Source organism: Papilio polytes, unplaced genomic scaffold (assembly GCF_000836215.1).
Source record: "Papilio polytes unplaced genomic scaffold, Ppol_1.0 DF823879.1, whole genome shotgun sequence".
Taxonomy (NCBI): Eukaryota; Metazoa; Arthropoda; class Insecta; order Lepidoptera; family Papilionidae; genus Papilio; species Papilio polytes.
This window is the reverse complement of record NW_013525325.1, coordinates 1395544-1419753: the sequence shown is the minus strand read 5'-3', so window position 1 is coordinate 1419753 and position 24210 is coordinate 1395544. Positions and strand designations below refer to the sequence as shown.

At 34.3% G+C, this 24210-nt stretch overlaps 2 protein-coding genes across 4 annotated transcripts in view; one reads left to right on the top strand and one right to left on the bottom strand.

Annotated features, from left to right (window-relative positions):
* Positions 1-20049, top strand: part of LOC106103049 — a 106729-nt gene extending 86680 nt beyond the window's left edge. The window contains exons 4-12 of one of the 3 annotated variants that reach the window (XM_013282696.1): positions 11844-12017; positions 14755-14914; positions 15482-15789; positions 16027-16248; positions 16471-16608; positions 16966-17092; positions 17796-17902; positions 18256-18464; positions 19670-20049. In XM_013282696.1, coding sequence (XP_013138150.1) covers positions 11844-12017; positions 14755-14914; positions 15482-15789; positions 16027-16248; positions 16471-16608; positions 16966-17092; positions 17796-17902; positions 18256-18464; positions 19670-19900 — 1676 coding nt within the window. In that variant the 3' untranslated portion in view covers positions 19901-20049. Of the gene's footprint in view, positions 1-11843; positions 12018-14754; positions 14915-15481; positions 15790-16026; positions 16249-16470; positions 16609-16965; positions 17093-17795; positions 17903-18243; positions 18465-19669 lie in introns of all 3 variants that reach the window. The other 2 variants (XM_013282695.1, XM_013282694.1) reach the window with 2 other exon arrangements.
* Positions 20050-20964: 915 nt separating this feature from the next.
* Positions 20965-24210, bottom strand: part of LOC106103073 — a 4019-nt gene continuing 773 nt past the window's right edge. Inside the window, exons 3-7 of the mRNA XM_013282734.1 lie at positions 23649-23806; positions 22547-22618; positions 21664-21802; positions 21474-21592; positions 20965-21138 (exon numbers count right to left, since the gene is read on the bottom strand). Of these exons, the coding sequence (XP_013138188.1) occupies positions 20995-21138; positions 21474-21592; positions 21664-21802; positions 22547-22618; positions 23649-23806 (632 nt within the window). The 3' untranslated portion in view covers positions 20965-20994. The remainder of the gene's footprint in view (positions 21139-21473; positions 21593-21663; positions 21803-22546; positions 22619-23648; positions 23807-24210) is intronic.

Below are 24210 nucleotides of genomic sequence, written 5' to 3'. Positions count from 1 at the left end.
TACAAGCAGGTAATAAACGAATACAGCTATTAAACGTGTTTCATGAAGCAACTTTGTTTTCTTATTAAAACCAACACGCGTCGTTGGCACTGAACTTAATGTTAAAATCTAATATATTCTTAAAAATATTCTCAACTTAAATCCGAGAAAAAGAGTAAACAACGAGCTTTCTCTGATATATTTCAAATACAGAAGTTACACAATACAATACAGACAAAATATGTTACTTGTACCAGTTTATAGTTCAACCTCGTATAAAATTTCTGATTTAAAATTTTCGAGTCGAGTTAATTCACTTTTATCGACAATATCGGTTTAGCTAAACAGTTCGCTTGGAGTGGAATAAGCTCCGAGCTTATTCTTATTTGTTGAACAATAATTTACATTTCTCTAGTAAGTTTAGTATTTGGACTAAATCCAATCGCAAATTCAGGACTTACGTAAAGAAACAATAAGCACAAATTGCGTCTGTTCAGTTCTCTTAATACACAATGACACCTCGGATCTGTCAATTAGCTATAAACGGATTTAAACATACCATTTGAAATTACTCAGAGTCGTAATGTTACCACTAATAATCGCTTAGTATGGATTTAGTATAGATTTAGCGATGTTTTATGTAACTTATATATGACGCTGGGCTAAGAACTACAGTTATTCTAAAAGTATCTCGATAAGTATCTAAAATGTAATATAATCGCATTATAGCAGAATTAAATGAATCAGTTTACATATTCTCCAATTACACTGAATGCAAACAAGAAGGCTTTCTCAGACACTTTTACATTTCCCGATGTTCAAACAATCGTGTATGTAAATACACTCGAGGGAAGCGACTGAATCACGAAACCTTTTTAACATCGTCAACATAAGAGATCATTTTACGTGAGGAAATATTGAGACATACGTCACTTGTATCCGTTTTTTATTATGCTTTTTATTCTGACTTACGCTATAACGTTCACACTAGTCGAGTAATTTAGTCGCATACCGAGTAATTTAGTCTAGTGTCTGCTCAACGAAAATGTAATCGAGTAAATTAGCATATCATTTAGTCAAATCGAAACGCATTGTTATATTTTTTTGGCGGTAGCGCCAACCACACGTCATTGAACTGGTGGACAAGCCCGAATTTCTCGTTTTAGTAGAGTTCATTAGTAAAGGTTTGACATTGCACATTGATCTTGGAGAAGACTTAGTGATATTTGTAGTGCGAATGATTTTTGGGCAGTAAAGAGTGTAACTTTTACTCGATAGAGAACTCAATATTTTTTCATTGTGCACAAAATTCATATCTGTATTAGTACTGCCACTTCACGAGTAAAACTTAATCTATGTACACCAGACGTTGTTTTTTATGATGCTTGAGGTCGATAGTTTTATAACTCTGTGTACACGCATCACGCACTGTTGCTAAGTGATCTGTCTGCTATCCTAGACAATGTTCAATTGTGACGTCAGTAAATTATAGTCTAGTCTGCGATGTGGCTAATGAAATCCCACAAAATTGGCCTAAAAGCAATCTCATTTTGGTAGAAACTCAACAATATTGATGGCGTATTTTTTATTAAAAGCCCATAAATTGTCTAACGTAAACCTGTGTTTAACTGTTGCCAAACAACTCAATATTGAATTAATTAACCGTACACTTTGATACATAACAAATTACTCACCAGTTATTAAGATAAACAGATAAATAAGTAACTACTATTACGTCAATGTTTAGTGAATGAAAAAAACAACTTCCAATCGAGTTTCCTTCTTTTCCGCGTACAACATTCCGTGTTCAAACTAATATCCATTAAGAAATATTAACTGACGATTTATATCAAATTAAACAGGTCAATATTACTGATAAAACGTCATAAATCTCAGCCGAGACTAGATCAAAATGGAAAGAAATATTATCAAAATGATATACGGACTAGTTCGCAAAAAAATTATTGTCTACTAAACTGCCAATCATGGCTAATCGTATATTAGAATCGCGCCTCCGGGGCTGATACGACCCGTGTAGCATCGTAACGCATTTATCATTTCTAAGGAGGTTTAATATGTTAGGCCGCTGACAGGCGCAGATAAAAGCGTTAACACGACCCGATTATTTGATAGCATTTGTATTTATCCGCTCCCTATTCATCTGGATTCACACGAATACGAATAATTGCATGTTATCTATACCATAAAATAAAGCGTAAACATACACTAATTGGTGGCGTAGCATGTCAACAATCACACCACATTTTAGAATAATTATTTCTTTAATAAAAACCCTCCACTAACTAAATGCTTCAGGTAATATATTTTCATGCTATTAAACTTAAGGGGGTAAATAAATTGGAAAAAACCTTCAAACCTTGTTGGAAAGGGACTACAAACAACAAGCTGCCAACATTAAGGAAGCAAGGTTATTTTGGTAACGGTAATTTTGACATTTTCAATTAAGAATTTGACAAATGTGGTGGGACAGGCCCTCAAAGTGTAAGCAACAAATGGTATAGTTACAAAAACTTAACTCTGACTACTGATAACCTAAAATTTTATTCGAAAAGCGAATTAAACAGAATCGTTTACAAATCATACTAATATTACAAATGCGAAAGTTTAGATGGATGGATGGATGGATGGATGGATATTTGTAAGACTTTGTAGCCTAAATGGCTGAACCGATTTCGTTGAAATTTGGCATAGATGTAGAGGATAGTCTGGAAAAACATATAGGCTACTCCCTTTTGTTTTTTTTAATTCCACGCGGACGGAGTCGCGGGCGACAGCTAGTAGATTCATAAGTAGTTTATTTCTAACAGCCAAAGTACTTAAGACACAGGACTATTTGAAACACGGCCACTATAAAAGTAACAGTCAAAAAAATTATAGTAAACGTCCGCGGGATTTTGTTGAGTATCAATATATTCGCGTAAAGGAGTCATTATCCTTTGAATCGGAGTGTGACAGAAACCATGAAACAATAAACCAGGGTCCAGCCCTTAGAGTAACTCCACATAGTATTGATAATGTAAACTATGTGAACCAAATCTCTCGCATATCTGTTGCTGATTTTTTCATAAAGGAAGTAATTGACACAAAAATTTGAGCAACATGACATAATAATCTATACTAATTTATTATATTTTTGTATGTATTAAAGAACTCAAAAACTACTTAGCTATTTTTAAAAATGATTTCATCATTAAAAAGGTAATTTATCTGTTAGTAACATGGGCTATATCTTTTCTATTATTTTCAATTTAAGGTGGACGAAGTCGCAAGCAACAGCTAGTAAACAATAAAGAATTACATGTATAAAAATACTTAATAAAACCTATGACTATGTTAAGTAAAATTGAAACACAAATATTGCATCATAATTTATATTTATGGATTATTTATTGAACAATATACGCTAATAATTCTACACTTCTGGCAACGGTATAGTAATATAACCTACATTAGACCAAAGCTACGTAAATACACAACGAAATTTATATCATCTTAGAATCGCGGCGTCCGGAAATGAATTTGATATAACTCATTTAGATACGACATAAGATTAGAATTAATGTTACAGATAGCGTCTGAAACGAATCATTTGTTGAAGATTGTCTTAACTACAGTCGTAAGTAACACATAACAAAACTACATACTACGTGACTTTTAGTGTATCACTATTATCAAGAGATTTAAAAAAAGTCCTATTTATTTGTTAACCAGCTTTTTCCCACGACTCCTTCCGCGTGGTATTAAAAAAATGTAGCCTATGTGTTCTTACAAACTATCCTCTACATCTATGCCAAATTTCATCGAGATACATTCAGTCGTTTATGCTACAAACTGTAACAAACATCCACCGTCTAAACTTTTGCATTTAATATTAATAAGATTTAAACGGTACCACTAAAATGTATTAAAAACGCTGAAATTTAGATCAAGTTTTAAATGCTTATGTTGAGTACAAAACAATTGTTATTGATTCAATTTTTATATGACGAAGATATATGCTTAGAATGTTCATCACGTAAGTTATACCACAAACTTTTTGACGAATATGATTCAAACGAAAACTTTTACAACTCTCTGATAAAATGAACGTACCTTAAATCCTGTTGTCCAACTGTTAGAGCGTAAAGAAATCGTAAATCTCAAAAGACAATTTTATCAACAAAAATAAGCGTTCAAAATAAACATCTAGGAAATTCACTAATAATGTATCTCTCTCTGCTTATATTCATTTTTGACCGACTTCCCAAAAGAAGGAGGTACTCAAATCGTCTGTATGTTTTTTATGTGTGTTACGGCATAATCATATACTGATAATAGCAGCAAGCTCATTTCTCCTAATAATTCTCCATTGAATCTACAAAAAAGACAAATAACTCCACCATAAACATTTCAAAAATTTGTTAACTACATCCGTACGTTTAAAAAATTTTGCATATTTGCATAATTTATCAATATATTGAAACCAAAACATTTGTCATAATGTTAATTATATAGGCAAGTCAATTAACGTCTCTTACATCCGATGTGTCCATAACAACAAAGTACTTGTACCACCAACGCGTCTCCGGTTTCTGTACTACATTGCCAGTATATCTGCCAAGATCAAGGATTTTGAATAACATGAGTAAAACCGGATAGACGTTTTCCTGGTTTAATGTTGGTTAGCTGAAGTTTCCATTTTTTCGATTATTAACTAATGATTCATTAGTGTTAGTTTATCAATTATTTTAAAAGGATATCGGTATCATTATAACAATTGATTTTAATTTTCTCTAGTGGTTGAAGATTAAGAGCGAATCAAATGATTTTCGCCGCGAAATTCCTCTACTTAATCTGAAATTTTGGCCTTTTCTTTTTAAAGATTGTGAAAGGGACGGGAAATTAATTTGTCTCCTGTTCTCAGATCAAACAGATATTAGTAAATTTAAATCTTACCAATATTATTATTGCGAAAGTTTATATGGATGTATGGATGTTTATCAGAGTTTGTAACCTAAACTCCTGAACGGATATCGATGAAATTTGGTATGGATGTAGGGAATAGTTTGGAACAACACGTAAGCTACTTACTTCTGTTTTGTTTATTTTCTCGCGGACAGAGTCGCAGGCGTAAGCTAGCCTTTCATAAATCTCTGGATTTCATTGCGTAGTTTGCTTTATAGAACCGATGTCAAATGTGCCAGATGACAAGTACATAAACGTGTTGACTTCCCAAACATGCGCCAATAGTCCAGCTTTATTCTGTGAAACTGTAGTTTGTTACAATCTTAAACCAATAAACAACCGACTTCTGACTTGCAGCTGTTACTTTATCGCTACTGACTTTGTCTATTTTTTTAATATAAGTAATTTTTTGTTAATATGATAACCTCAAAACTTTTACAAATAATATTCAGTGCAAATCGGCTGACTTCGAGAGAATTTGAACCCACTAAAAAGGTAATCCGTACACTTAACTTAAGCTTGTTTTTTCCATCTCTGATCTATGCTGCTTATTTTCATTCATTTTTTTCTTAATAACATTCTATAAACAATGTTATATTTGATTTTGCAGCCGACCTTTAGAACCTCTTAGTAAAAGTGCAATAAACTTGTTAGTATTTTTAAATTGAGACTTAGCTTCATTTAAGAGCTAGATAGACCTAAGCGATTCACATCTAAGTACTAATAAACAAATATGTAAAAATAAATCGCTTTACTTGGCATCAGTCCACCTAAATTAAGATTTGAAAGATGTCTGACACGGGTAAAACGTGATCATAAAACTAATTCAATTAATTTACAAATTAAATAATAGTTTTATATAAAAATTAACAGCTTGTTATCAAACGCATAAATGGATATATAATTCTAGCATTTTTATTAGTCAGTTTACAACTGATGAGTGTTGTCATCAGTGTAATATAGACTATCTTGTTAGTTATATTGCAAACTAGCTGTTGCATGCGACTTTCTCAGCGCAATATTATGATAAAAAAAACATAACCTATAATGTAGCCATCTATGTCAGCTACCCTTCAGTGAAAGTCCGGTCAAAATCGGCCCAGCCGTTTCGGAGATTACCGGAAACAAACGCAGCTTGCGGACAGACAGACATAAACAATTTAAATGCGATTTTCGTTATCAGCAACGCAAATACATCATCATTCTGAAATTCGGAATTTTTCTTTTGACATTACAGACACTCCAATTTTATTATGTTTATAGATAGGTACAGTCATAATCCTTAATATTGTGAACGACCGTATAATTAAATTGCGAATTAACATTTTTAAACCAGTATTTCAGACTCCGACAACATTGCCTGTCATCTTACGCATCAACGCAAATCATTCGAGTATGTTTTGATCATTGGTGGCCTGTTACAATGACCTCACATTTATCATACCTGAAGATGTTAAACATGTCGACGCGTTGACGCGCCATCTCCAATGTGTTAACGCGTGCCCGATTATAATTATCTGTACAATCGTCGTCATTCGCGGTGGTCGAGTTACGGAAAAGTTACCTCCGTCCTTTTTACAATTAAATTATTGTAGCTCCTACACACTACAGACTTTTTATCGCCAGATAGTGTAGTCAAGTCGGGATCTCAAGCCAAAATCATGTAAAACAAGTCAGCGTAAAATGTGCACGTACATACATGCTCATGCAGATTTAGCGTCCGATTAATCTATGTGTCAATAAAATGACTGTAATATGCTCGAAATGTTAGTGCAATCGATGTTTTCATCAAATAAGATAAAACTCTGGACATCCTTTAGTGTACGTCTAACTCTTACAATTTTTATCATTTCGAGCCATTCAGAGCACTTAAACGATTGTAGCTTTTAAATGAAACACCGCGAACGATGCTAACTGTACATTTCATCGCGGTGTAAAACCGACGATAACGCGCGCTCGATTATAATTTTCAGATCCAATCTTGATTCTGTTACGCGAATATGTCCTGCACAGGAGACGGGCCGTAAGATTAATGTTACCATAATTCGGCGCGATAAATTATACACATCGTGTTTATATTCCACAGATAGGATCGCGTCGACATTTTAAAAATTTACGACTCTGTTTGACTTAAGAGAAAATTATTTTTTTTTATGTTTTACACGTTTTTGTTTCGTTTGAAAACTTTGATTAATGTTTTAAACATTACCGGATATATAACTTATGTTGTTGAAAATAACACGTTGATTAATATATACCAAGATTTCCTTTATGATATAAATAAATTAAGACGGGTTTTAGCAGGATTAGACTGAAATAGAAATTACTATTGACTGTAAAATGATTTTTTTAAAAAGGCCGCGAGATTCAAACTATATGTGCGCCTTCGCATGTGGCGAACCCGTATGATCTGAACCGAACAGTATTTCAGTATAAGAACACAAATATTTATAGTCTATGATGTATATATAAATAACTTGTGACTAAACTTCGTTAAAAGTATATCGAACGGTCCTCATATATTTTCCATTACGGTCTGTTATATATTATTTACTTAGGTTTTTCCGGCCAACGAAAACTTTGTTGGAGGGATAAAATCTAATCTAAGTTACGTTTGGTCGTGTTATATCGAATTCGCCCGAAATATAAACTTTACTGTAGCGTTTAAACAAACTTTAGTTTAATATTAAAAGTAAGTAAAATTGATTGCATGATTTTTTCTCTACTAAAGAGGAAAAATTTTTTTGTTTGATTGCTCAAAAACTACTTAGCCGATTATAAAAATTCTTTCACCCTTAAAAGATAATTTATCTATGAGTAACATAGGCTGTATTTTTACATTTCGCAGACAAAAGCTAGTCATTTAAAAAAAACATTTTCAATTTTAAAAAAATCGAAATACACTTTGCCTCATTTCAGTTACATTGAATGTTTTAATCATCTGTTTTTAAAATAACATTTATTAAGTTAACTGGATTATTCCAAGCTGTCAGATCAATAAAAATGTTCTCTCGAAATCAGGTTACACTCACTTAAGCCGTCGGCATTTAACAGAAACCTTATCCTTTAATAGTTTATTTTTAATTTTATAGACTGCTGTTACGAAAATAAGTCTTATAACCATTTGGCCGAATTAACCGCTATTTAATATTATCGTTTTGTAAAAGTATGCAATGTTAATAAAAAAACTTTCTTACCGTAATGGAAACACTTGTCGGAACGACGAGCAGTATAACGAACGCTAACGGAAGTTAACTCCGAAGGTATGTAATAATATATACACGGAAACTTATCCTGTATTGTGGGCATTAGAAACACTATCCTTCAATCTTTAACAAAGACTGGCCAACACTATCTAACCGCGAACATTTACAAGGATTAACCAATTGACTTTATATGTGTGCACAAACAAAAGACATCATTCCACCATTCAATGACAACTGTCAGTTCAGTCAGTTCAACCTAACTCTAAGGAATCACTAGGTAATCTAACTTAATATTATATATGTGAAAGTTTAGATGGATGTTTGTTACAGTTTGTAGCCTAAACGGCTGAAGGTATCTCGATGAAATTTGGCATAGATATAGAGTTCGGAAGAACACATAGGCTACTTGCTTTTGTTTTTTTTATTCCGCGCGGATCGATTCGCGGGCTAAAGCTAGTGATAAAATGAATGGAAATTTCAGTATCCCAATATATATTTATAGAGAGTTTTGTTTACATACATATCTTTTCTTTTATGCATATAATAAAATTGGAGTGTCTGTTGTATAATAATATTAAAAAAATCCAGATTTCGGAAAGATGACGTATTTGCGTTGCTAACAACGAAAATCGCGTTTTTTTGTCTGTATGTCTGTCTGTCCTTTGCGTTGCCGATTTCGATTGGACTTTTACTGAAGGATAGCTGACATAGACGAGCATATTATACGCTATTTTTTATCTTAATAATCGACGAAGTCGCGGGCAACAACTAGTAGTATAATATATCACTAGTCTTGCGTTTGAAGGCGGCCTTTTCTGCTGATTTATTGTACCTTATTCGTTATTGTGCTCCAATGATTCACCCTCCTCATAGATTTTGTGACATTAAGAGTGATTGGGAAAACAAAAAACAAAAAATTTACGATAGTCGTCTATTATATTGATGTTTATGAAATATCGTGTAGGAATAAGGAAAGTATAAAGTTATTTTTACACGTTTTACATTAAAAATTGATATGTGCCACTTATGCTAGGTTGCTGATGTTTCCATTCATTTTGTCATTACTTAGTGAATCATAAATGTAAGAGTAACCTCAGTTTCAAAGCGGTAAAACTCAAGTTACGTAGTTCGGAAACGCATTTGATGAATTTATCGAACCAAATATTCTAATGGTTAAATGAAGCTTGGAAACCAGCCATTAGATAGTGGTATCTGCTTAAATTAACGTATTCAAATAAAACGAGTTTTTAACAAGAAAAAGTGATTTATTTAAGAAACATTTGTATAGTTCCAAATAGAAGCTTTTAACTTATACGGTTTGGCTTGATCAGTTTATTTAAAAAACAGTCGTATCTGTTGGGAATAACTTTTCGATTCCATTCCACAGAATGGTCCATCAGTGTCACATTTTAACCGATTGCGTTCGATATGAGTCGATATAGACAGAAATACTGGCCACTTAGTTAAACACATGACGCTGCATTATTTCTTTATTTCGATCCAATTCAGAGGCGTAACCTCTGTGTAAAATACACTGTACTTATTGCAAGTTACTCTAAACTTAAGGCTACTTAGTTTTGTCTCTTTGCAACATAAAAATCTTTCATAAGCTTTTAGTTTTTAAAGTTTCAAACTTAGAACGAAATTGTTACATTGGAACTACGTTTTATTATTACATAACCGAGAGTAAACTGTTCATGGTTTTGTGGTATGAATGCTTTTTGTTTAAGAATCCGATATTTATTTACTCTTCGTTTGTTCAGTAAATTAGTTATAGCGTGATGTGATTGGTAGACAAACAAGCTAAGTCGGGGTGACTGGCGACAGACCGTCACTCATCAATCTGTGAAGCTAGATTTAACATCGTCTGCACAGGCTTATCCCCTATATGGGTGACCGATGTTGGTGACGTCTGCAAGGTCAATGACCCATAGTCGACGAAAACTTTTGCAATAGCTGTTGGTTCCAACTGATACATTTTGGACTAAATGCGTTTTTTTTCCACTAAAGTGTTACTGGCCGCATGCCCGACACATTTTGATTGCTCCTAAACTCTCGAGACAATCTGTCTTTACTAACTCTGTTTGTACAATTTATATTTTTTTATTTAATTTAATTTGTCTTGGATGGTTTTTTATTACTTTCGAGCCTATAAACACTCATAGTTTAATTAATAAATTGTAATATCATTTTAGTATTTACAAAATAGCAAGGTAATGCGTAAAACATTGGCTGTAACATTTACTAGGTACTATTTAAATGCATTAAATTTGAGCAAATTGTAATCTAAAATTACTCAAAAATTACACCTAAATTTGTTTTTAATCCAGATATTAAGACGCTAATTTAAATCATGCAAACCCTCGAGACTAGCAAAGAAACAGACGAACAGACAAACCCAATCAAAACCTTTAGAGCGTGCACATCTGAAACTAACTATCGCAAAATTATTTAGTCTCGTTTCGATACCTCTGAGCTTCTTTGTAGGTGCACACACTACAAAATTTTTAATTCTGTAACTGAATAGATGAATCGGCTGCGAAACAATCGACAATCACACTGTTATGCGATAGTTTAGTCAAAAGTGTGCACCCGCTCTTAATATTTACAATCTCAATCTTACTCATATTATAAATGCGAAAGTTTAGATGGATGGATGGATGTTTGTTAGAGTTTGTAGCCTGAACAGCTGAACGGATTTCGATGAAATTTGGTATAGACATAGAGGATAGTTTGGAAGAACACATAGGCTACTCACTTTTGTTTTTTTTTTATTCCGCGCGGACGGAGTCGGGAGCGAAAGCTAGTTTGAATATAAAATAGAACTCCGTTTACATACGTGTCATGTGCATGTTAAAGAATTTGATATTTCTATCACAACATTTTAATGCATTCCACTTAGTTTGATATATGCGATATAAAATTTCCACGAAAACTTTTTTCTTTCTAAAATTTAAATGACATAAGTATTGATAGTCGCAGATTTTGTTTTCATTGGAAATTTAATATCGTGTTTTACAAGATTCATACAAGAATATTTCGACACATACAAGTTTAATAAAATATCTAGCTGTTGCCCACGACTTCGTCCGCGTGGTATTAGAAAACATATGAACTATATAATAGCATATTATAGGCTACTTTTTTATGTTAATACTAGCTTTTGCCTGCGACTCCGTCCAATAAAATAGAGAGATTCTTGCTGTCGAGCAAGTGCATTAGGGTTGCAACATCTAGAACTTCACCTCTGTTTTAAACAAAATAAAGTCTAATCTAGTCTACAAAGGCTTGAATGATTTAAGTTAAGTTCGATGAATTTATGTTACCCAGTGCATGTAAATGATATTAAATTACAATACCTCATATCGTTTGAGGGGATACCTAACCAAATTAATGAAAGACTAGGCCACCCATGCTGCCCCCGTTCGGGTTAGTTGACCTTTAAAAACAATCAAAAAATCACCTCATATTGTAACCGTCATTTTCTATTACTAAAGTCTTTCTATATTGTGAGATAATTGCGACAAAAGCACCTTAACCACAGCGCCAGATATATCCGTCGTACTCTAATCTCAAAGCAAACAAATCAAGTAATTTTAACCACCCTCTAAATTATTCCGAATACAGCACACATGTCACATGTCGTTTCGTTTATCAATCTGCTTTATAAAGTTGCTAACGTGTTCGTTCCAGGTTGCCTGGGGGCGCTGTCAGTGGGCGTGGCGCTGGCGTTATCACCGGTATCGGTGGCTCTGTGCGTGCGGAAATCGACGCGTGTCACGGCCGTCGTGGGCGGCCTGGTCGCTGCCCTCGGTTGCCTCTTCACATCCTTCGCGACGCAGTTCCACCAGCTGTTCTTCAGCTATGGTATACAATTTTATCTTTATGTTCTACGCTAGGGAATAGAATCTAGAGTAATTTAGCATGAGAATGCTTTGGCACCGTTTAATATTCTCATAGAACTACTTTTCATTATTTAAGTAATGAAAACTAAACTAAGGAACAGCGTAATTTGTCAGTTTTGAGGGGCAGTAAGTTATGTAGATATAATTTTCAAAGTTAATTTTAAAAATTAATAAGAAATTTCTCCTCAAGTCATTCAGTTGCAGAGAAAGATAAATTTCACTTTAATCTTACGTACTCACAAAGCATAATGTATCTCAATATTGAGTCGCACAAACACCTGACAGTTTAATTTATTTCATCAGATTCGTATAATCGAACTTCAAAGGTATCCGCTAATTGGCTCTCACAGCAAACAAGCGGATATCCAATAAAACTGCGAGCATCAAAAATAAACAAACCGAGGAAGGCGCGCGTCCGAAGTGCGCTGCACATTACGCGCATCGAGAATAAATACCGAAATTATCAAAGGAGACTTCGAATGAATCTCCGTTTATCATAATTAATGAAGATGTTTACAAATTATGCATTTACATTTCACATTTTTTGAACAAATATTTAAAAAAACAGTGTCATGGTTTCTTAAAACTAAATTTTAAGTTTACTCTTGATACGCTTTAACTAGCTTCCTAAACTCTATAAATGAAACTATCAATTATTCTTAATACATTAGACAATTTCCAAACAAAGCATAAGTACTCAGTAGTATTTCTTTCAAAATTGAGCTTTAACCAAGAATCTCAAAAGCTATGTTAGAAAATATCAAAACAATACAAATAAATATTAAATCGCATTGTTCCTGTTCCAATTCCGTTCAAGCACACTTTAAAACGAAATAACCCGAATGATAGCCGGCAATGGTAAGGCGACGCGAACTCTACAATTGCAATAACGTACGCGCTAAGCTGACACTATCCTTGAGGATAATGCTGCAGTCAGCAGGAATTGTATTAGCATTTAAATTGAAGAATGCCGCGGTATGACCGCCTCGGTCCGTTTCCGCTACGACCGATATTTTTAATTCCCGCAACATAAAAAACAAACAGTTCGACACCTATCGATGCAAACTAGGGACGTGAAAATTTTAAATTGTAATCTGTGGTAACTCGATTTGCTTTTTTATTAGTTTCTAAGTAATAGTTAAAAAGGAAAAATGCCACACTTAAAATGACTTGATAACAATACTTATCTTTTCTCAACTCTTAGGGCCTGTCCCACAATTTTTGTAGATTGTCAGATAACAGTCCAACGTATAAAATATGTGATGGAAGTATCGGATTTGGTACTCTATACGACAGTGACGTCACTTTAAAGATATCTGAGCCTCTATCAGTGAGTGGTAGGATAGGATCTTGCATTTTCGAAACATCAAACATTGACAAGTTTTGAGTACTTTAATAATGAACATATTCAAATGCCAATTACCATTAAAAGTCCCAATTTACGGGGATTTTGAAGTTAAATTATGTTTTTGAATTTAATTTTACTTAAAGACGTGTTTTAATATTTCCTTTCAGAACAAATATAACGTCAAAATAAAGTATATTGGTTGTAGTAAGTATATTACTTGTATATTACTCAAATAACTAACTTGTATTTTTCAATGCAATAACTACGAGGTGATAGCAAACAAGTCGATACATTCGGTAGCGGAAATGTTCCCTCAGATAGCTGGAGCTTCATCCAAAGCTCGGCGTCTCACAAAGAAAACACATTACCTACATTGCTCCTCATAAACGACGCCGGAAACTCGATCTTGTGGAACTCGGATATTTTTAAGTTGTTTTCTTCAAATAATAAAGTGAAAATAAATTATACTGTTGGTTAAAAGCAAATTGTCAAAGGTTTCGATGATTTAATGGTAACTTATTAATTTACTATTATTTTGTATGGTATCCACATTCGTTACAAATCTTTTACGCGCATAAAGAGATGTAAATTATCCCAAGATTTATATTTCCCTGAAGCATACCTTCTCTTAAAGACTAGCGACGCGTGTCAAATGTGTACACTGTGAAAATTATTTCACAAATTCTCAGAGCTAAAATACATAAAATTCAAAATGAGAGGTAGATTCAAACAATGTACATATTTTATTATGTACTTTCATTTTGTGTGTATGATAGAAAACTTGTCGTAAACTCATCCGATACGCATCACACCGGCTCTGAGCGGCTGATAAATGGCATCACGTCACAAGTTCCCGCGATGAGTGTCGATAAGCGGCGATATCCTGGAAGTCCCCGCTTCCCTTCTCCCACGTACTGTCGCGATGCAATCTTTACAGCTTCCAATGCATCATCACGTCGCCATCTATGCCTATCTGTTAACGACTACTTTCAGATTCCGGTAATATCTGCTTAATGATAGTATAGAATGCTTTTGCTTTATTTTACTGACACTATTTTTCATACTAAGAGATCGTAACATCGCAGTTAGTTACAATGTCGTTCAGATAACGGGATATAAGATGGCCGAAGAACACCAAACACTTCTAAGCTAGTTAAAAAAAAGTTCGTTAAAAATGGCATAATGTTATGAAAATTAGACTAGATCATTTTTTTATAATAAGAATCATAGTACAGTAATACTATGCTGACCTTAGAAGACAAAAGCAGGAATGATGAAGATGATAAAAAAGGGGAGTAACAGAAATGATATTATCATGGTAGAGACTGTAAGGATTTTTGTAACATTCCAGGGACTGTGGTGGGCGTAGGCGTTGGTCTGACAAGGGACTGCTCGACGCTGATGGTGGCTCAATACTTCAAGCGGCGCCGGGAGCTCGTCGAAATCTTCATAGTAAGCGGCAGCGGCCTCGGCATCGCCGTCATGTCGACATTCATCAAAGGCGCTATAAGGTACCCCAACCATCCATAATGTAAAATAATAAAACTACTATCGTTATACGTAAAAAGCTAAAAAAAAAACTGTATCAAAGTAACAAATTAATTAAAAAACGATATCTATCGTTTTTTTACCTCTTAGGGTTCTTATTTAAATTTACCACTGTTGGGTATAAATTGGGCAAAAATAGTAAAAGAAATTTCTTGATGATCCTATTTCCAGTAAGGTTACTAATATTATAAATGCGAAAGTTTAGATGGATGGATGTTAGAATTTGTAGCCTAAACGGCTGAATAGATGTAGAGAATAATCTGGAAGAATACTTAGGCTATTTAGTTTTGTTTTTTTTTTTAATCCCAGTAGCCAATAAAAGGTAGTTTATGTTATAAACGCAATATGCACTGAATAGTTTAAATCAAAAATAAAAAAAAAACCATCCTTTGTTTAAAAATGTACAATATGAAATTGCGTTTTATTATAAAGTACGGTCGTCTCACTATTATCTATAGCTATTACCGATTTGGCTGTTTCATGCTTCACACTCTGTCTTTTTTTATTGATTTTTATATTTTTATCTGTAGAGCAATAGGTTGGAGACTAGGACTGCAGGCAGTAACAGGAGTCGTGTTCGTCACTTTCATCCTCGGCACGTTTTACCGGTCCGCATCTCTATACCATCCTCAGCGTCGTGCTATCTTGCATCTTAAGAACCAGAATAAAATCAAAAGGAAAATGAAAGACAAGAACAAATCGGATGATCGCCAGCCCTTCTTCGACTTCTCTACGCTGAGATCAAAAACTGTACGAATCCTGCTTATGTCTACTGGTATATCGGCGTTCGGGATCAATACTCCGATATTTTACTTAGCTTATCATGCTGAAGAAGAAGGTAATTACGCATTTTATACTAATGAGAATGTTGTTAAAATCTAGCATATTTAAATGAGAATTTGTATCGTTAAAAAAGTAGTCTGTTGCAGCAATCATGGGTCGTTTTAACCACAGTTTTCTCCATCAAGTAATTTATTTCAGAGCTAAGTTAAATTGAGAAATGTCCAGATTTAAGCAATAATGTAACGCCTATCCATCCTTCAGTTTCTATAAATCTCAACCTTATTATTTCCAGGGTTAGGTGATACTGCAGGCTTATTGCAAGCGTATCTCGGGTTAGCATGGGCGGTGGGGTGTGCGGCATTCGGCCTGTTGGTACGTCAGAAGTCAGCTGAATGCCGTATAGCACGGCAATATCTAACGCAGGCAGCGGTGTTCGTATGCGCACTGGCCACCATGGCGCTCACCGCTGTCGAGGGTTCCTATAGCGGATACGTGATGTTTGCTTGGGTCTATGGTAATATTTCTTTCATAACTTATTGCTTTCAAATCCAAAAAAAAAATTAAACAATGAATTTCAAGTTGAGTACTTACCAAAGAAACTAATGATAACAACTATAGCACATTGCAATATATACTAAACTAACTGGTTGCGTTGACGTCCAAGAGTGACCGGTCTTGTAAGATAATCTATATAAATGTCATGACTAAACATTGTAATTTCCTGTATCCATTTCAGGTATATTTTGTGGAGGTTACCATTACTCTCTGAAGATGTATACCTACGAGAGAGTACGATCTCGGAACTTCGCCAGGACTTGGGGCTTTGTACAGTGTTCTCAAGCCGTGCCTATTGCAATAGGAGTGCCCTTGTCAGGTATCTATTTCTGTATTATAAATCTATTAAACCAATACTGTGTTCAAAATTGTCTGCGTATATACTATAAACTTCAATCTATCCTAACATAACCTAACAGGTTCAATAATTGGTCACTAAGAGTCCTATATTTTTGAAATCAGCTGTTGCTGGAGAGTTTTCCGGTGTGACATGTTATGAAAATATGTTACTCACAGGTAAATTACCTTTCTAACGGTAAAAGAATTTTTAAAATCGGCCTAGTAGTTTTTGAGTTATTTCAATACATACCAAAATACAAATACTTCATCTTTATAATATTAATATTGACTAGTATAGAAGGATATAAGTGAGTAATAAATGTTTTTGTTTTTACAGGGTACATAAATGTGGGCTGCGGCGGTAAAGCGGGCTATTACTTCAGTTCGACATGCTCGCTGCTCGGCTCGCTGTCTCTCTTCTGCATCGACCTGCACCGTCGCAGCGTCGCGCACAAACACACCAAGTATTCTCAACTATATCCATACATAACACGAAATAAATCAACTCGTGTACTCAGAGGCATCATCTATAAAAATGAGGGGAAAAGACCGTGATATTAGCACAACTTTTTTAATATTACTACTAATACGCAGGTCGTTTTTTTTTTAATTTGAACCCCACGCAGATTATGTTGCATTGTATAAAAATAAATTCAATTTCTCCGTACTTTAATACACTGGGGTTTATCATATTAAATAGCGTTGAAATCTTTTTGCAAATATTTCATACCAGCTGTTGCCCGCGACTTCGTCCGCGTGGTATTAGAAAACATACGAAATATAAATTACAAAAAGCTACGTATCTCTCGGGAACCAGACATTTCTCTCGGATGGAGCTTATCTCATGTGTACTCCAGGCTTTGTTTTATATCTGTGCCAAATTTCAATAAGATATGTTGAACCGTTGCAGAATGATCGAGTGAACATTAAAAAACTAAATTAATGAATTCCACGGGAACCGTAACTATTCCCGGGATAAAAAGTAGCCTATGTGTTCCTTCAGACTATGCTCTAAACCTGTTCCAAATTTCATGGAGATCCGTCCAGCCGTTTAGGCTACAAACGCTAACAAACATCCATCCATCCATCCATCTAAACTTTCGTATTTATAATATTAGTAAGATTACGTAATTTATAAGTTTTCTGATCTACAATGTCATATTTCAGAGAAAATGGCGGTACGGCTCCCTGTGAGTCAGCGTGCGGCCAGTCTCGCCGCAGTCGCAGCAGGGACCGGGAGCCGAGGACGGCCACCGGCGCCGCCACTGCTTTAGGTGGTCCTCCTAACATTTTCATAACATCAAACGGTAGTCTCTTCAAATCTGTACACCAACCAAAGGACATACTGTGGCGCAAATTGATTACACTCAATTCATAATTAAGTTAAATGAAGATTTTATATTACTAAACTAAATATTTATTCAGTAACATGAGTAGAAAGTATTATAAACAAAATAAAACTTAATTTTCCCCACTGAAAGGTTGATCGTCGAGTGTTCTTATACACAAGTAACGCCATCTAGTTTAATATTTCGATTCTATGTAAGTTTTCAACGCTAAAGTGCGTAAGTAGTTTGCACTAAGAAGTGTAAGTAGTACCTATAATCTATCTAAGTTCTAGGAGCAGAATTAGTAGCACCGGGCAGGGCTGGGCGAGACCTCCTACTGGACAGCATCGGGCCAGGTAGCCTGGGCTCCCCGCCGGCTAAGCTGCCGCCGGAGCTCACCTGCATCAGCGAGGAAGGAGGTCTCGACTTGGACCTAGATCTAGACATACCAGAACATCTTCTGGAGGACCTAGATTGCGGTGGTGATTGTATCACTAGTTGTAATAAGGTAAACTTCGAATAGACTTTTTCTTTACTAATTAAAGTAATTAAATCGGATAATAAACAATTATTCAATTAAGTTATTGACACGATCAATGCATTACTAAAAAAAATTTCGTCAAGATTTGATTACTAGAATAGATTAGTCTAAGAAAAGACTGTCGGTTGAAAAGTGTCTTACAGCGAGGGCCGTTGCAAGTAAAACCCGAGAAAAAAAATCGTTAATACACTAAATCTACCCAGCAATTATGTAGTATCTTTCTGTTTTGTTCGTCGATTAAGGGAAAGCAACGCGTCTACAATTGCACATATCGATAGGAAGTCAATTAACAACATTACGCATCTGTTTTTACTTACTATTTTAAATTACACGTAAATGTATTCACTGGCAAAAGTTAAATATTTACGTCTTTACTTGAAGTATTAGGTATTCTAATACTAATAGAGATTATAATTAAGGTCACTATTTCTCAAGTTACTTTCACTTACATTCACTTAAATAGTAAGTGTAAAAAATGTAGAGCACCAACAATTTAATACAACAGCGCAACAGCGTTACACAAGCCCTAATCGCATTATGCCAAGAGTCGTACGATGTTTACGGTGCGACATTTCAATTTACACCGTAACATTTCAAATGAACGCGAGAACGAATTTTATTCGTATTAGATTTTTTTTTATTATAATAATAATAATAATCATCATAATCATACTTCATCCATTATTAATTGTTAATATTATAAATGCGAAAGTTAAGATGGATGGATGGATGTTTGTTAGAGTTTGTAGCCTAAACGCCTCAACCGATTTCAATTAAATTTGGTATAGATGTAGAGGATAGTCTGGAAGAACACATGGGGTACTCACTTGTATTTTTTTTAATTCCACGCGGACGGAGTCGCGGGCGATAGCTAGTGTGTAATAAAATTACATACGGTGTATATTCAGTAAAGAACTGCGAATACAAAACGTTCACGAGAAGTATTGTAATAAGTGAAGTATTGTAGCCATTTAATTTATGACTTAAAAATAGTATCAATCCCTAATTTCGGTAATTATGATTTCCGCAGAATATCATAGTTTTTTTTTACGTCATTCCAATACAATTGTACTATAAACATTGTTGTCCCTATCTATTTAAAGAGATTATGAGGGGTATTTCCAAGCATTTCGATAAGGAAAGACAGTTTTGAAATTGAATTTTTCGTACAGGTGGAAAACTATCTAATGCTGAGTGAATACGAGAACAATTTGATAGCGGAGTTACCAAATTTGAACGAGCGACGAGGCCGGCGCTGGTCTATCGTGGTCGGCAACTCTCCGCCGCCCGGCACCAACGACAACCAATCCACGCCTGAGCATAGAAACTCTATCAAATGGAAGAAAAAGTGCCATAACTCGAACAACAGACTGATCACAGTGATAAACGAGGCGTCCTTATAAACTTGTAGTGAAATGACAGCGAGACAATAAATAGCATAAATTGGTTAATGTACCTACGACCTATTTAACCTCATAATTTATTTGATGTGTGTGAATAATAGCGACAAATGTGTAATGCTCTGTATAAGTTATTAAATTATTACTACGATTATGTGTTTCCTTTCTTCCCATTTATTAACCTACTTTACAAGTCTATAAATTCTTTTATTTAAACATCTGAATTAAGTATTAGATTAAGAGCCTTTCCCAGCACTGGCTGATAGGCTCAGATAACTTTAAAATGAATTCACTGTCATAAGGGAACAAAATCCGATATTTGCATCATATATTTTACAAGTTGGATTGTTATCAGACAATTTACAATTCGGTGGGACAGGCCCTAAATAAAACGACAATTACAAGACAGTAGCTAAATATATTGTTAACATTTTGTAATACATTATAACTAGTGAATATTATACCGAAAAATATATTAATAATACATGTTTTATTGCCGTTGTGGTACAACTATGTCCTCCAAAAACTGGGCGAAGCATCTCATCGCCTGCAAGATCGCAGCGAGCAGGATGGAAAGAGACAGACTTACCAGCTTCTGATTCTCCGATACGACTATTTCATTCTTAACAGGAACTAAACTCCGACTCGACTCTACGCTAAGAATGCTCGCGTTATCACAATCAACGTTATACACATTTGTACCTACCTGACCGAACCTTTCGCGCACATCGTCGACATCACATGTCAAATCTATAATTATAAATTCAGAATTGATTATTTCGTTATCATTGAGTATATCCGCGGACTTCAACCTGTATACGTCGTCCCTATTAACATTACTATTGATCACATCTTTTGAACAACAAGGAATTTCATTCCAATGCACAGCACTATGAGATTCTTTTGTTAGGCACTTCGTTACTACACCTTCGATATTAGTGTTTAAATTATTATTGTATACACTCGCGTTAAAAGAGTCATCGTTCTCTTCTGACGACATACCACTGTCTTCGTCCAAAAGGACTTCTTTTGAACATTTATTACGATTGTCCAATTGTTCTATANNNGTCCGTGCCCTGCGCGGGCACGGCCTCTGGTCAAGACACCTTCCCACAACTTATACTGCCCTTTATTACAATCGCATTTGACAGCACATCTTGTGGCAATAAACCATCCACTTCGGAGACTGACGCATTGTTCAACGAACATGCGTCATCTAATAATAATTCGGATCGTAGACCCTGAAATAAATAGCACATACAAAGATTCGTACACAGTAAATTTAAATACGGACAGGAATATGACAGTAGCTGGTTCACTTTAAGCTAGTAAGCTAGTGTGACATGTCAGCTACCGGCGTGCAATTACACGCCGGTAGCTGCCGGTAGCTAATTACCAATAACTGGCGTGCTAGTAGCCTGGTATTTAATATTTCGACAGCTAAGCTGATAGATCTCATCTCATACTGTCTTGTAAACCTTCTGGTATGAATAATTGCACTAGTGGTCAACTGGCATGTTACCTAATAATCCATTTTACTATCATATTCCCACCCTAAAGTTATAATTCAACTTACAACAGCAAAGTACTCATATTCTTTTTGAAAAGATATTAGGAATATGCAGAAGATAGCCGTTAATAAATAACTGCATAGATACGTGATGACCAAACAAACTCTGAAGCTATTGGAACTATCTGGAAATAAAACATTATTAAAAACATATAACATTTACATATCATAAATAAAAATTATTAATAGCGTTTACCTTCGGTCATAAACGAAGTTATTGTTCCAAAAATAGCCATTAATATTAATAAAAGGAAGCTCACATTAGCAAGACATTGTCGTAGTATTAACAAATTTTTGTCATAAAATAATGTTGAAATATATGTTGTTAAAACGCACTGAAACAAAACAAAAATATTGTAAATATCTGGAATTATCAATTACAAATAACCTAATCTATGTAAAAGTTTCGTATTAAATCATAACGACTTTTTTGGAATAGAGTTTCTAACGAATTTATTGATTCAAATATAGTAATCTATACAAATATTATGCTATTTTCAGTAGCTTTTTTTTTAAGCTTTTCAAAAGAAAGTCAGTGATTCTTAAGGGGATTTCGATACGCTACTCAACAATATTATCTTACGTCTGGAAGACTTACAACCGCAAAGCACTTACAGAGTGTGGTAGTCGGCTAAACATATCCTTTATAAATATACTAGCTTTCGTCCGCGACTCCGTCCGCGTGGAATTAAAAAAACAAAGTAAGTAGCCTATGTGTTCTTCCAGACATCGTTCTACATCTATGCCAAATTTTATCTAAATCCGTTCAGCCGTTTAGGTTACAAACTCTAACAAACATCCATCTAAACTTCCGCATTTATAATATTAGTATGATTTCCGTCCACCAGAATGTTTAAATGTGTTCCACATATTAATAAAACATTACTTCATTATTTAAAATAGAATACAGTATACATTAAAAAATCTAAGATCGAAAATAGTTAGCAATCTTGATATTAAATAACTAATATCAAACCTTCGTGGTATTGTAATGTAATAAATGTTACAAGGCTTAATATAATTGTGGCATTAGTGGGGCAATTTATTTTATTTTCATAAACTAGGTATTATATACTAACCTGTACCCATAAGTACAAAGTGCCGAAAGCACATATAAATATATTTAGGGCTATCAAGCAATGGCTATCCACCTGCAATACAAAATGTAAGGTAAATACCTTTTGAACACAATAAAACAACAACGACATACATAACTATTCAATTGCAACCTTTTTCGTTGCACTTTTGTTAACATAAAATATATTAAGCTGTTGCTCGAGACTGTCCGGGTGAAATTGAAAAAAAAACATGGCCTATGTTACTCACTGGTAACATAACTTTTTAATGGTGCAAGCATTTTTGACATCAAATAAAAATACAAATCTTTGTATTTATATTAGATAATAATATGTATTTATATCTATTTAGTAATATTACAAAAACACATTTAAAAAACGCTATCATGCAAATTAAAAAAAATTTTTTAAGTTATTTGTCCGCCTGTTATAAAACATATTAAATTAATCATTGGACAGTGAACAAAAAACTCTAAGCAACAAAGGAACAATAATATTTAAATTGGAACAATTATTAAAGTTACATTAGTGTTGCAAAACATAGTACAAAGCATTTAGATCTTGATACTGTGTTGTGGTATTATGTAACGCAAGCATTGTACATAACAATAATTACTCTTAAAATAGCACAATATGCATTCATAACATCATATAGATTTTTTTTAATTATGAGGTTACATATTTTTTTAAAAGAGAAGGGGGCAAACGAGCGGCGGGAACACGTAGGTGATCGACGACTCCCATGGACGCAACACCAGAGGAACAACATATCGTGTGATAGGCTTTTTTAAAGGACCCTATGTCGTATCGGTTTGGAAATACCCTCGAGGACTGTTCCCCAACGCGGATGTGCGAAGCAGGAAGTTTTCGAAAACCGTAAGGTTGTAGAATGTCAGCCTTCAAGATGGTGAGGATAGAACCTGGCAGTCTATCATGTCTTCTTACTTACACTTATGCATCACCTCATATCACATCATCAGCGGACTAAACATCCCCACTGAGAGGCTCAGAGCCTACCCTAAGTTATGGTATGCTTCAGTTATTCATATTTTTCAAAAATTATTTTCCATTACCTATTGTAATAATGATTGAAAAGATTTCTTACCTTGAACAGAAATAGTAAGAGGTACGCTAGGAAGCCCAGAGAAAGGAATGAGGCTGAAAATGTTGCAATCCTATTGGCAAAGGAGGTCACATTGGGATTCGGTGTTAGTGAGCCTAATACATGTATTTGCTGGTATCGGTCATAGATGATTTTCCCAGCTGCAAAAAATTTGTTAGCACATTTGTTAATAATGGTATTGAATGCATTATTAGAAACATGTAATGAGTTATAAAGCTATATTATATTGTAAAACTTGTGTATCCATTTAATGGCATAATACATGGCTATTGTAATTAGTATTTTTATATTTACGAAGGGCTTGGTGTTGCTTGTGACATAATCCGCATAAAATTAAACCTTTGTTACTTACTGAAAATGTAGCTTTTTAATGTTGAAACATTTTTTAACAGGCCTGGTAGTTTTTGAGCTATTTCAATATGTACAAAAATACAAATCATTCCTCTTTATAATGTTAGTATTTAAAAAAATGTCTTAAAATTAAAGTTTTTAGTACACACTTAGCTTTATTATAAAAATGTGAAAAGTAGCTATTAACAGCAAT